We start from the raw sequence: 14,352 nt of genomic DNA, 5'->3' as shown, positions 1-14,352 counted from the left end.
TAGGGGAAAGGTCCTTGTCGGAGAAACTCAAGCCACATGTGATGTATGCAGTCCCCAGTATTTAAGAAGTATATTAATGAAAACTCCGTTGTATATAATATTGAGAAAATATTACAAATAGTATATGTTATTGACAAATAATTTAAGTCACAAATGACATCTTCAAATTCTTTTATTTAGGTAAATCCTAAAAAAGAGCAAACCATTACATGCATATCATGTTCCCCTCGGTGTTCAACTGGCTGTTGTGGGGAAATCTATTTCAATAATCGCCTCTGTTTTTTTTAAGTATAGGAACTAGTGGTTTAGAATATTCGTTCATTGAGCAAATATTTATTAACTGCTCACTACAAATCAGGAAGTGTGCTGGGCTGCAGAAGTTTCATTAGACATACTCTGCTTCTCTAATGATGCTTTCTAAAGAAGTTTAAAAGGCTTTACGTGTTTACAGTCATATTTCTCATGGATCATCAAGCAGTGTTTAAAATGAGTACTGCCACATCCTTATAATTTTCTGTGAAATCTTAAAAGACTTAGAAATAAAGATTCTGCAGCTCAGGATTGTGGCCCTTTTCTTTTTCTTGAAGATATTAACGAGTGCAAGATGATACCAAGCCTCTGTACCCACGGCAAGTGCCGAAACACCATTGGCAGCTTTAAGTGCAGGTGTGACAGTGGCTTCGCTCTGGATTCTGAGGAAAGGAACTGCACAGGTCAGTGGCTGGGCCTCCCCGTGGGGGCTGCCCTTTAGATATCTTCATCTTTGATGTATTGCCACAGGAATGACGGTTACCCTGATACTCATTTACTGCCATTTGGTTTTTGTGCAGACATTGATGAATGCCGCATCTCTCCTGACCTGTGTGGCCGAGGCCAGTGTGTGAACACCCCAGGGGACTTTGAATGCAAGTGTGATGAAGGCTATGAAAGTGGATTCATGATGATGAAGAACTGCATGGGTAAGTTTTTGATCATTTTATCAGCCCAGGAAACAAGAGTTCCCTAAAACTTGGCTGATTCATAGCATGTATTCTGGGTCTGTCCTACTCTCCCAGTGTACTGGTCTCTTGACCAGTGAGTAGGATGCAGGCTGAGGCAGAGGGAGACAGGCATACAGAAGGAAGAAGGGAATTCTGGGGTCATGGGTGGCCTCAGGGACCTGGGAAGGGAGTTGAACACCTGGAAGAGCACCCCAGGGAAAGGAGAACTATTCAAACATAAGCTGTATTAAGGATCACATTGCAGGACTTCTGTCCAACCTTTCTAGAAAAGAAGGTTGACTAAGCAGGTTGTCTTAGAGATATCTTCCTTAGAGATAAAACCTGAGATGGGGATTCTTGCAAAAATTATTTTTTTAAGAGTCTACTCTAGGAAGAACCTGTGAGGAAGTGAGGGAAGCAGGATAGGGCAGGGGAAAAAGATAAGCCAAGTGTTCAGCTATATTTTAGCCATAGTCTGTTCCAACAGGGAGCTCAGAAGTGCAGATGGCACCACCAAGTTGTCCCACCTTGAAGCCAGGAGGCCAAGATTTTATACTTCTGTGATAAGTGTAATCAACATCAGTTGATTTGGGGTCATAAGCAGTCCTCAGTGTGGGGTGAGGTGGACACCAGTCCTCCAGGAGGACGTTCAGTGAGCCACCAGCAGCCAGGACACACAGTGACTGGGAGGTGGGAGCTCTGGCCTAGTACTGGGGAACTGGGCAGAACACAGACGACATCTACATTGTGCGTTGTTTCCATTTTGCAGACATTGATGAGTGTCAGAGAGACCCTCTCCTGTGCCGAGGAGGCATTTGCCTAAACACCGAAGGAAGTTACCGCTGCGAATGCCCTCCTGGGCATCAGCTGTCCCCCAACATCTCAGCGTGTATAGGTAAGAAGGAAGATTGTCAGACTACCTCAGACCTGCATCTTTGCCAGAGTCAGACACTTAAGTTTGGATCTTTGCTATTCTTATTTTCTAACCAGACATCAATGAGTGTGAACTGAGTGCACACCTCTGCCCCAACGGCCGCTGTGTGAACCTCATAGGGAAGTACCAGTGTGCCTGCAACCCTGGCTATCATTCAACTCCTGACAGGCTCTTCTGTGTTGGTAAGTTCTATATTTCATTTCGTTTCGTTTCTTTTCATTTCTAAAACACTCAAGCAACATAGTTTGAGTTTTGTTCCCATCACTAGTTACTTTTACTTAATCTTTATTGTTTCCCTGTTAGTAAAATTCTTTTCATAGTGGCTCATGATATTTGGATCACACCTCCCTTGTCTGTTTAAAGAAGAGTTAGGTGAAAGATGTAGACTGTTTTAACTCTCACAAGCTTGATTTGACCCGCACTACTCTGAATAGTGAACAGAGTAGTTTGCCCTTTGTTTTTGCCCATGCACATGGAGGCAAATCAGCACAGGATTACTAACCACCTAAGATGAACTAAGCATGGTGGAAAAGACAAAAAAGCATAGGATTCAAACTCATTTAAAATCAGGTAGTTTAGATTAGCTAAAGGATTTAAAGAACAATTTTTGGAAAGAAGACCCTGGTATGTTCATACCTTACTTCGAAATAGAGGCCAGATTTGGGACTCTAAAAGATGGGTTTCTGTGGGGCAAGCATTTTGTTTTGTGGCTTTATTGTAGGTTTAGTGGTGGGAGAAGAGTGGCATAAAAAGCCCTGTGGCTTTATTGTGCCCAAAGCCAAAGTGAAACTTTATAGATACTGCCAGTTTTTGCCTGGTTTGGGGTGTAAACCATGTGGAACTGCCAAGTCTCACATGGTTTCCACCCCAAACCATAAATCAAGCTCAAATTTTTCTGAAACATGGCCCTGAACAACTCAGAACTCCGACTCAGGTTTTTAAAAAGGATTAGAACATTAGCCAGTCAAACTGAATTTCAAGTTTATAACTGAATCTGTGACCAGAGAATTTCACCCACATGCCCCATTATCATAGCTGGGATATGTTCTCGTAGCACCCAATACTTATGCATAGTCTGTGCCATGCTGTTTATTGTGTAATTGATCCTTTATCCATCTCTCTCATGCATTGTAAGCACTGTAAAGGCAGGATGGCATCTATCTTATTCACTGTTAGATCACCTTTTAGCACATAGTAGATATGCAGTTACTATTTCTTGAAGGAAGGGGACCATGACTTCCAGTTGCCCTAGGATGCTTTTTGTTTGCTTTACTTGACTGTATTAGTCAGGGTTCTCCAGAGAAACAGAAAAGAATGTGTGTGTATGTATGTGTGTAAGGTGATTTATTTTAAGAAATTGGCCCATAAAATTGTAGGGATGGTAAGTCTGAACTCTGTTGGGCAGGCCGCATGCTGGAAACTCCAGTAGAGATGATGTTGAAGTCCTTAGTCTGACTTCCCCAGGAGAAGCTCACTGGCTAGAAGTTTCAGCAAAAACCTATTGCAATGCTGAAGCTGAAGCAGGAATTCTTCTGACCCCTGAAACCATCAGTTCTTGCTTTCAAGACTTCCAAATGATTGGATGATGAAATTATCCACATTTTTGAGGGTTATCTCCTTTATTGATTGTAGATGCAATCATCTGGTTGTAGATACAAATTCCATCTCCAGAATGCTTTCACAGTAACAAGTAGGCCAGTATCTGACCAAATAACTAGACACTGTAACCTAGCCAAGTTGACACATAAAGCTGACCATCACATTAACCTGCACCTAAACACGTACCATGATCATAAAGAGAGAAAGATGATGTTGTTTTCATTTTTCCTAGACATCGACGAATGCAGCATAATGAATGGTGGTTGTGAAACATTCTGCACCAACTCTGAAGGCAGCTATGAATGTAGCTGTCAGTCAGGATATGCACTAATGCCTGACCAAAGATCATGCACTGGTGAGTAGGCTGAAGCCTTGTGCTGAAAGTTTTCAATAACAGATCCCAAAGGAGAAGTGCTACTGGGCCTGGGCTTGAAATCAGGTAGTCCTGGGCTCAAATTTTTATTTTACCACTTATTTTGGCTGTGTGTCCTTAGTCAAAACTCTTAGTATCAGATCCTTCATCTGTAAAATGGGGTTCAGAGAGCCATGTGGAAGAGTATGTACAGCACTTAGCATAATACATGCCATGCTCAATAAATGCGATATCACATTCACTTCCTTCTCTGATCATTTGGTCTAATTCAGTGGTCAGCATGTGTACCCTGGACCAGCAGTATCAACATCACTGAGAGCTTGTTAGAAATGCAAACTCTCAGGCCCCACGCCAGAGCCATGAATCAGAAACTCCTGGTGTGGATCCTAGCAATATGTGTTTTAACAAGCCCTCCAAGAGGTACAGATGCATGCTAAAGTTTGGGAGCAAATGTTCTAATTTATACTTCCTGCACTGTCACCCTGGGATAGAAGAGCTATGCAATGAATTGGAGTGAAAAACAATGTGGGTAACCTAGCTTTTTCTTTTAGCTCACAAGAGACTTGGGTTTAGGAACCAAACTTATTTTATCTGATCTAGAAAAATCCCCCTAAAAATCCCTAATTATAAATTTGGCTATGAAAAGTAAATGTTGATAATAAACAGTGATTCTAGAATCGCTTTTAGTTACCTATGCTTATTTCAGCCAATTTTCACCATAAAATATCAGTAAAACTGAAGATATTAGATTTTAGGTATTTAGAATTTGACAATGAGACAAATAAGATTCAAAATCACTTTTGAATGGCAAATTCATATTAGAGATAAATTGCTAATTAAATAATGGACTTTAAAGTGGGTGTGGACTTTGTCCTTGAATAATATGTTGTGAATCTTGAAAACAGTTGTTTTCCTTTTCTACCCAAGAAATAACCCAATGGGCTAATTTATGTAAAGCTTCATTTATGTTTGAAAGCTAATTGTCTTGTAGGGATAGGCTGAGTTTATTTATCTTGGGTCAGTTAACTTTTCACCACTGAATATTGGAACCAATATCAACAACAGGCGGTTGTTGGTTTTACTCTCTGCAGACATCGATGAGTGTGAAGATAATCCCAATATCTGTGATGGTGGTCAGTGTACAAACATACCTGGCGAGTACAGATGCTTGTGTTATGATGGATTCATGGCATCTGAAGACATGAAGACTTGTGTAGGTAAGCGAAGAAGGCAGAATTTTCAAATATGTCCATTTATTCACAAGTATTATTAAATTATGTAAAAGTTAGTTTGGGTAGTTGATAGGGAAAAAAAGGAAAAATAAGGATATTTAGGGACATAGTACTGATATTTTAAAGTTAGCATTCCAACATGAAACTGTTTTATGACTGTCATGTCATGCTCTTGTCAGATATACATTGTTGGACTGAGTTGGGCATTGGTCAGCTCAAGATGGACATTTCAGTAAAATGTCCTTTCATGAATTGTAACAAATGTACCACACTAATGTAAAGTGCTAATAATAGGGTAGTATATGGGAACTCTATTTTATGCACTGGTTTTTCTGTATAACGTCAACTTTTCTAGTTAAAATAATGGACATTTCTTTTCTTTCTATACATTATTTCTGCCCACTTCACCCTCCTTATGCTGTGACTGGAGTTCAGATTTTTAAAATGTTTGGCTAAAAGCAAGCAAATTTGTCACTGACAAGAATGCCGTAAACCCTGAAATTGATAATGCTTGTTTTGGATAGTGTCTGTTGCTACAAGTTAACTTTTCTTCTGTGGTATCTAACCATTCTTTAATCTTATCTAGTATATTTTTCATCTCAGAAATTATAGTTTTTGTCTCTAAAAGTTCAATTTGGGTCTTTTTTTCTTCTTTATTTTTAAAGGAGCTTTAGATTACATAAATGTTAAATCAAAAATATAGGGGATTCACATATAACCCACCCCCACACACACTTTCCTCCGTTAACATCTTTCATTAGTGTGGTACATTTGTTACAATTAATGAACACACATTGAAGCATTGCTACTAAGCATGGTCTATGGTTTACACTTTGTACCAACAATTTTATAGGTTTTGACAAAATGTATAATGGCTTGTATCTGTCATTGCAGTATCATGCAGAACAATTCCAATGTCCCAAAAATGCCCTGTTATACCAATTCTTCCCTCTCCCTCCCCTCAGAACCTGGTAACCACTGCCTTTATATCAGTGCTACAAGTTCTTCCATTACTAGAATTATAACAAATCTACTGTAGTCCATAGTTGCAGTCCCGCCTTATGTTTGTTTTTTCCCCTATCTTGAGAATTGGGGATGTCAATACCCACTCTGCTTCCAGTTGAGAGGGGGCTTAGATCCCATGGGGCAGGTGGATGAAACTGTCATGCTTCATTTGTAGATACTTTCTGTTTTTTGGGACAGGCATTGTCCATCATCATCCTTTTATTAGTTGTCCTGGGCAAGTCCAATGAACTGGAGAGTAGGTGTCGGCTACAACTCTGCTAAGATTCAGGGTTCACCCTGCATGTGAACAGCTGGAAGATTTAAGTCTCAAGGACACATGTTCAATGGGTATAGTGCTAATTATAGGTTCAAATAAGTGGGGCAAAAGAGCCATGTATAAATGAGCTAACTCTGATACACTGGGGAGATGGGTTATCATATATGCCAAGGTAAGACCCACAGACTGGTGTTATCTGCCCTGCCTGAAGTGTAGATGCCTCTAGCACCCTCAGGAGCACCCCCTGCTTGAGGCACTGTATACTGTGGCAGTCAATGAGATCCTGCTGAGACAGGCCTAAGTTTAACCTCTGGAATGACCTCCTGATTCATTTTGAAATCTCTTACCCATAAAAGCTCATTTGTATTTAATATTTCCAATTTGGGTCTTTTTAAAATTTCTTCTGTGTCTCTGCTTAACACGTTCAGTCTTTCCTGTAGCTCTTTGGACATGTGGAATATTGTTATAATACTTTTAATATCCTTATCTACTCATTCTATCATCTGTGTCAGTTTGGGGTCATTTCAATAAATTGACTTTCCTCCTCATTATGGGCCATATTTTCCTTTGCTTGTCGGATAATTTTTAATTAGGTGCCAGACATTGTCAATTTTACCTTAATGGACGTTGGATACTTTTGTTTTCCTAGGAATATTCTTGAGCTTTTTTTCTGGAATACAGTTGAGTTACTTGGAAACAGTCTGATCCTTTCAAGTGTTACTTTTAAGCTTTTAAGCAGCAGGTAGTATAGGGCTAGTTTTGCCCTGTTGCTGAGGCAAAACCCTTCTTGGTACTCTTCCCAGTGCCCTATGAATTTTGAGATTTTTCAGGCTCACTCCTGGAAACAAGCATAGTTCCAGGCCTTCTGTGAACTCTGGGGATTGTTCCCTCTTAATTCTTTTGGGTAGTTCTTTTTCCAGCCACAAGTAGTTTCCTTACATGCTTGCACTGATCACTACTCATCTGAATACTCTGCAGACCTCTCAAGCTCCCTCTCTCTCTGTCTGCACATTTCTTTTGTCCTTACTCTTCCCTGTGAACTCTGGATGCCTTGGCCTTCCCAGACTTCCTGTTTGATCTCCTCAGTTCAATGTCACTACCAGGTTTCACCTGACATCCACCTACCTCCCTACACCATGGTCCCAGAACTCTTTCTGTGACATAAGCTGAGGCAATCATAGAACTTACTGGTTTTCTTTTTCTCAGGTATTACTACTTTCATTGCTTTATGTCCAATGTCTAGAAAAACCTTTTTTTTTTCATGTATTATATATATTTTGCCTGTTTTTTTCAGTTGTTTCAGGCAGGAAGGTAAATCTGGTCCCTGTTACTCCATCTTGTCCAAAAGCAGGAATCTAAAATTGATTGCCCTTGAATTTTATCACATTTATATCTTCCGAAAATCCTCACTGAATATTTGAAGTCCTAGAAATTAAAGTGAATGCCATAAAAAAAAATAAAATTTAATTTGGGAAAGAAGTGAAGTTTCTTATCTACCTGGACTAAGACTATCAGTTCATCTATCAGTTCTTTTAGAATATGGAAAATGATTTGTTAGCATCATACAGACTGATTTAAAATTTTCATCTTGCAACAGAATATACTGTATTAAAAATTTCCCTACACCATCACCTAAACAGGGGAAGGAATGCCTTTTATTCAGCCTGATGTCAATAAGTTCATTTGATTATTTGATCCCCTACTTGTTGTTCAGATAAATCCAGTCTGCACGATCAGTCTGCAATTTAGAAGCAAATGTAAATTGGCCTCCTTGAATATGATAATTTGTTTCTGAGTGAAAATTATTTTACCTTTTCTCATTTTTTTAGTTGTTTTTATCTCAGGAAAAGTCATTTGAAGATATCAAGTAAATATGTATCAAGTAAAAATGTATAATGTTTACATTTTACAGATGTCAACGAATGTGACCTGAATCCAAATATCTGCCTAAGTGGAACCTGTGAAAACACTAAAGGCTCATTTATCTGCCACTGCGATATGGGATATTCAGGCAAAAAAGGAAAAACTGGCTGTACAGGTGTGTTTTTCAAAGTGAACGATAAAATGTTAAGTGGTTAGAAGGGTGCTCCTGTATTCAGACTAATGGCAAGTTATAAACTATTAATATTTTAATTCCATTATAAAGCATTTTGTATAGCATTTTCATTAATTTACCCTCCACTTCTTTGAAGTTTGTTATACTATTGATTGGCTCTAAGCTGAGGATTTTTCTTTCCCTGTGAGAAAGGCATATAAAATAAATGAGCACTATAAACAATGCATTTTATGAGGTTAAACTTATATTTTTACATCAAAGTAATTAATATGTAATTATCAGTCCTATATCTTTTTTAATGCATTTCCCAATGACCTCTAGTGCCAACATTTCATCTGAGGTTTTGTAACTGATATTATTTTTTTGAAGAAAAACATACACCTCATCAGTTCCTACCAGTTTACTTGTTCCTCGAAATTAGTGTGCTTTTGATGTATTAAATTGCTTTAGCTAGAATAAGTCTTTATTCATGGGACTTGGCAAATTTTATGAAGTGATAACTGAACCAATTGTAATTGTGTTTGTCTAATGGCCAATAGCATATAACATTTTTCACAATATTTTTGTTGTATTAAAGGTCAAATGAAAGAAGTCAACTTTGTGCGAATGACATTATTTTATAAATGTTTAGCTGGTAGTTTCAAGTATGAGATGATGATGTTAAATACATGGGATAATAATATAGTAAAGTTTTACTGTAGTTACTTATACTAATATAATACATTGTGGCATAAAATATAGTTTAAAACAGAATAAAGCCATGATGAGTTTGAATTAGGTAACTGTATCGTATCTTTTCAAATTAATAGATTTTATTTCCAAAAGCCAGTTTGGCAAGCCCTAGTGAATTAAAATGAGCATTAAAATATTTGCACATTGGCAGTGTGGTAAATGTACATATCACTCCCTTAATTCTATGAACATTTCAAGAAATCCCCCCAATATATTTATCATCTCAAACTGGCCAGTGCTATTTCAAATTTATGGTTATATAAGATAATGGCAATAACATTACTATTTGCAAAAATTATATATTGTTGCCAGATTTTGAAAGAAAGCATGAAGCTAAAATGTTTTCATGTTCACTATATACTCTTCCTATGAAGGATAATTAGGGATCCACTCTAATAAATGGCACAGTATTTATACTGTCAGCTCCCCGTGTGATCTTTGATATACAAATGATGTTTAGCTCTGCTCATCAAGCCTTTAGATATAGGACTTTGAGCAAGGGATAGTGGTCTAGTAGCAAGGAAGAACAAGGCAGAACAGTTCCATGTTTTATTTTGCCTAATAGAAGCCAATACTATTGTTTGGCTAAACTGAGCTCCCTGAAATTCATCCCGGAGAGCAGTGATGCTTCTGAAGGGGGAAGTTAGCCTATTTGGACTCTCTTCTTTCCCTGTAAGTAAAGGATCTTTAGAATTCCACACTCCAAATTCCAGCTTACAGGGGCATGTGCAGAAGCTGATTATTTTAGGCTTCTTACCATGAAGAAGACATAACATTTTCATGAAATAGTAATATGCTTTAGGGAAATGAGATACAATATATATAAAGCCCTTGACACCGTGCTTGACACACAGTAGGTGGCCAATAAACTGTAACTACCTACATTATTATTAAATGATACATACAAATACAGTGTCTAGAAGCCACTTTAATTAAAGATATAACTTTTAGTCTAGCAAAATGCTAGACTACTATTTATTTGAAATCGGTTTAAAGGAGAATCTTATCTGTGTATTAAAAGGCTTGTTTTTCGTAATTTAGTTTGCACAGATACTGACACTGTGTTGTTGAGAGCTGTGCACTCCACGTCAGATGAGATGACACCAGGTTTAAGAACAGCAGTCTTTTGGTGAATCACATGAATAGAAACAGATTTGAAGTCCAAGAAATACTTTCTCCTTTTCAAGGGCCAACATCTCCCCACTTTTAAATTGTCTAAAATGATGTTTCAATTTGATAAAAACTAGTTCACACTGTCAGAAGAAGACTTGAGTTTCATGGCCCCTTTGACAGCATAGTAGCATGGCATGTGATATTTTCATCCAGGAGATGAGAGCCCTGGATTTTATCCCTCACTTTCCCACTGGTTCACGATCCTGAATAAATCACCATGGTAAGAAGCCTAAAATAATCTGGAAGCGTTCTCTTTAGTAAGCAACCCTGCTGTGGTGTGTAGAAGGAGGGTGTCTCAGGGAGGGAGGAAAAGAGGCCCCTGTAAACAGTTAACAATCAAGGGTATCACATTTGACTGGAAATGACTTCAACAGTAATTGGCAGAAAATGTGGTATATTTAAAAACAAGTTTTTAAAAATCTGGGCCAGGATGTGTTTTAATCCCATGTAACTAGGGCTCTTACAGCCTGCTTTTAGCTTGAAATTAGTGTCATTCGTAGCTTAGAATACCATCAGGTTACCTTGGTGATGGTCATATTAAAGGAAAGTGTTTATAATGCCCAGGCAACTAGGGAAAATAGAGATATGTATCTTTCCTAAGTGGATAAGCAAGCCACACAACAAATAACAGCAAAGAACAGACTTGGAATTGTTTTGATCACAGACCAAAAAAAATATGTCTATGTATATATGTGTGCGTGTGTGTATACATAGTGAGTACCCTGCAAAGGAATTATAAAACTATGTATGCTATTTCATAGGGAAGGAACTTTGCTTCGTGAGAACTAAAAAAAAGTCCTCTCTCTGGGTTCCATTACAGCTTTGTCTAAATATTTCAGCTCCCTTGTCATTACTGATTGTTTCCATTTTAACAAATAAACATGTTTTTCCCCCAATCACTTTAGCAGTGTTCAGAATCCACCCACTGACTTACATTCCCAGCCCACACAGATGTTAAGGATTTCTTTTTTTTCTCCTTAAACCTTGTCCAAACTGTGGGTATTACAGAGGGGAATGTCCAATCTTACGGAGGGAGAATGAACATTTGCTTCACACTTGGAATACAGCTTCCCTATCCTTGGCTTAAGAGGGCAGGATTACAATTGGAGCTGGATTATTATTTTTCTGTGCCCCGATCTACAACTTCTCCTGCTTACTATACATAATTGTAATTAGATAACAGATTGGAAGAAAAAAAACTAGGTCCCTAGTAGAAGCTCTAGAGACTTAGCTTTTCACAGGCTAAAGTGTAAGAACCTACCTCCCATCATGTGTGCATGCAGTTAGTTAGAGTTGTAGCACACCATTGAGTGGTGTAAAATCAGATTTTTTTTCAGTTAAAATCAGGATTTCTGGATAATTCCATTTCTCAAATTATCTGGTTCCTTTTCTCATGAGAAATGTGGCTGGTGGGTCTTGGTCCATTGGAGAGAGTCATATACTTCAAAACCATCTGCTGTCAGTGGGAATTTGGGTCCATTTCCTTCCAGCTTCTTATCACTGCTAATTCTCCTCCACTGGCTGTCAGCCTGTGAAAACGCCATGGGTGTTCATTTAAACAGTCGGCTCAATTTTCCATTCAAATTAAGAAATCCAAGTAGCCTTCAAGTTTGGTCTCTCCATTTACTCTAACCCCATTTCCCCAATGCTTAATCTGGGAGATTCCACAGTGTGCCAACTGTGCTGGATTAGGGTTTTACTTACTGAGGCCCAGATTGCTGGGAAGGCAGGTGTTTGTGGTGGTGATGCAGCTTTCTCCCTTTTTAACTGTGTCAGAGTACAGCCCTGACTCATGAGGGACACACCCAAAAACTATGCCCAGCTCTGTGCAGACCCCAACCTTGTCTTTCAAGAGAGCTGTGCGAGTAAAATGTTTGAGAGTCTTTGTGTGGGAGGTTTGGTGGGGGTTAAGGAGGTTGCAGTGTCAGCCTAAAATTTGAATTTCTTTGCTTTTCTTGGCTTGCACTTAAACTTAATCTTAAAAAGGAATTTTCTGTCTGGAGCAAACTTGTGGGGGAAAGGGAACATTTGTACAGAAAGAGATGTTCTTGGCAAACATTTGCTGTTTCTTTCATATGTTGAAGACTAGAATGTTTGAATACAGCATTTTGTTTGTTTGTTTTCCTGTGGCTGTTTCCCCTTCTGTTTGCTTTTGTAATTAAGTATAGTCTCAAGTATAGGCTCAAGTCAACCATGGACACAATTAATGAATAATAGTTGATGTATGTACACACAAAACCTTTTATTTGAAGATGACTATACACTTTATGACCAAGTCTTCCTAATTCACTTGTTATGTACTAAAAATGAAAGACATCAAGATAACTTATACAAATATTCACAAAATGGATAATTCAGTATTGGCTTCTCAGTTATTCTCCCCTAACACCCCAAAGCCCATGATACACAGTCTCTTGCAAATATAATTTTGTTTCACCTTGAAGACATTTCAGTAAAGTTATATTTTCTTTAATTAGAAATTTACATTAGCATTCATTATTATTAATGAAAATAAAAGCAGGGAGACTCTCCTTTTAAAGGAAATGGTGATTTTCTTAATTTCAAGACTAAATATGTAAAGTAAAAGCCATGTAAAAATAAAGGTACCTTTTGTGATTAGATAACTGTAAAGGAAAATATTTCAGTATGTGTAGCTTGATAAGCTATGATCACCTCAAAATTGTACTGATAAAAGATTAGTTAATATTTCTATAAATCTGTTAATGCCCATATTTTATAAAACTCCATATAGCAGGACCTAGAATGAAAATCTTGATGTAACCAAAGAAATGAGCTTTCATTAGGAAGCTATGGCACAAAGGAAAGAGCAGTGGACAGAGAAATGAGTCCCAGACCGGCCTGGCTCTGCCTTCGCTGACAAGAGAGGCCCCCGCAAGTTCCCACACCTTTAGGGACCTCCATGTCCTCCTCTGTGAAACCGGGAATTGGGATAGTGGAACTCTAAGTTCCCTTCACTTAGAAAATTCCTCAATTCTGTGATATCGGGAGGCTTCACCACTTAGACAACTGGAGTCCTTCCTTTCTTCCTAACTCAGAAATCATGACAAATCGGGGGAGGGTAGAAATTATGGCAGTACTCTGCAAAAGTGGTGATTTGTGTCATTCCAAGTGAGGTAAGTGATTATCTGAGGAATAAAGAAGTGTCCATGGCCCTGTTTGGGAACATCTCCAGAAGTTCTGCAGAGGGTCTGTTAGGTCAGGTATGAGAAGGCTAACATTCTTGAATTCCAAAGCCTACTTAATCTCTCTTATCCCTGGGTTGTACTTCCTCCTCATGTCCCTGGAAGGTGTCAGACTCAGTTATTCCATTTGTCCAAGCTCCCAGTCACAAATCAAGAGCTGCTTGATATGTGTCTCCATTGCCTAGCCCTCACAGAGGGATAGGTTCATGTGGCTGCCAAGTTTACATTAAAAATCACCTGGACAATCATTCTAACAGTAAGAAGATTCTTCCAGGCATGTTTTCATTTTGCGATCATTAGTGATATATTTTTTGTAGGAGAAATCTACCATTATTGTGTTTTGTGCTTGCTCTCAAAGTTGTGAAGAAGCCAAAGATCTCAGGACCATTTCAGATCTTTAGATGGAACACTAGGCAAATAGCATTTTTTTCCAAACACTTTCAAAAATTATTTAATTGTTTTTTTTTTTTTTAAAGATTTATTTATTTATTCCTTTCTCTCCCCTTCCCCACCCCCCCCCCACCCTGGTTGTCTGTTCTCTGTGTCTATTTGCTGCATCTTCTTTGTCCGCTTCTGTTGTTGTCAGTGGCACGGGAATCTGTGTTTCTTTTAGTTGCATCATCTTATTGTGTCAGCTCTCCGTGTGGGCGGTGCCATTCTTAGGCAGGCTGCACTTTCTTTTGCGCTGGGCGGCTCTCCTTACGGGGCACACTCCTTGCACGTGGGGCTCCCCTAAGCGGGGTCACCCCTGCGTGGCAGGCACTCCTTGTGTGCATCAGCACTGCATA

The 14,352-nt window shown here is 38.6% G+C and overlaps 1 protein-coding gene across 1 annotated transcript in view; it reads left to right on the top strand.

The window, feature by feature from the left end:
* The window catches only part of FBN1 (fibrillin 1), a 254,403-nt gene that overhangs the window by 178,002 nt on the left and 62,049 nt on the right, over window positions 1–14,352 (top strand). Inside the window, exons 26-32 of the mRNA XM_004448075.5 lie at window positions 588–713; window positions 831–959; window positions 1,750–1,875; window positions 1,971–2,096; window positions 3,746–3,868; window positions 4,978–5,103; window positions 8,313–8,438. Coding sequence (XP_004448132.2) covers window positions 588–713; window positions 831–959; window positions 1,750–1,875; window positions 1,971–2,096; window positions 3,746–3,868; window positions 4,978–5,103; window positions 8,313–8,438 — 882 coding nt within the window. The remainder of the gene's footprint in view (window positions 1–587; window positions 714–830; window positions 960–1,749; window positions 1,876–1,970; window positions 2,097–3,745; window positions 3,869–4,977; window positions 5,104–8,312; window positions 8,439–14,352) is intronic.

Source organism: Dasypus novemcinctus, chromosome 3, assembly GCF_030445035.2.
Source record: "Dasypus novemcinctus isolate mDasNov1 chromosome 3, mDasNov1.1.hap2, whole genome shotgun sequence".
Taxonomy (NCBI): Eukaryota; Metazoa; Chordata; class Mammalia; order Cingulata; family Dasypodidae; genus Dasypus; species Dasypus novemcinctus.
This window is presented reverse-complemented; position numbering and strand designations above follow the sequence as displayed.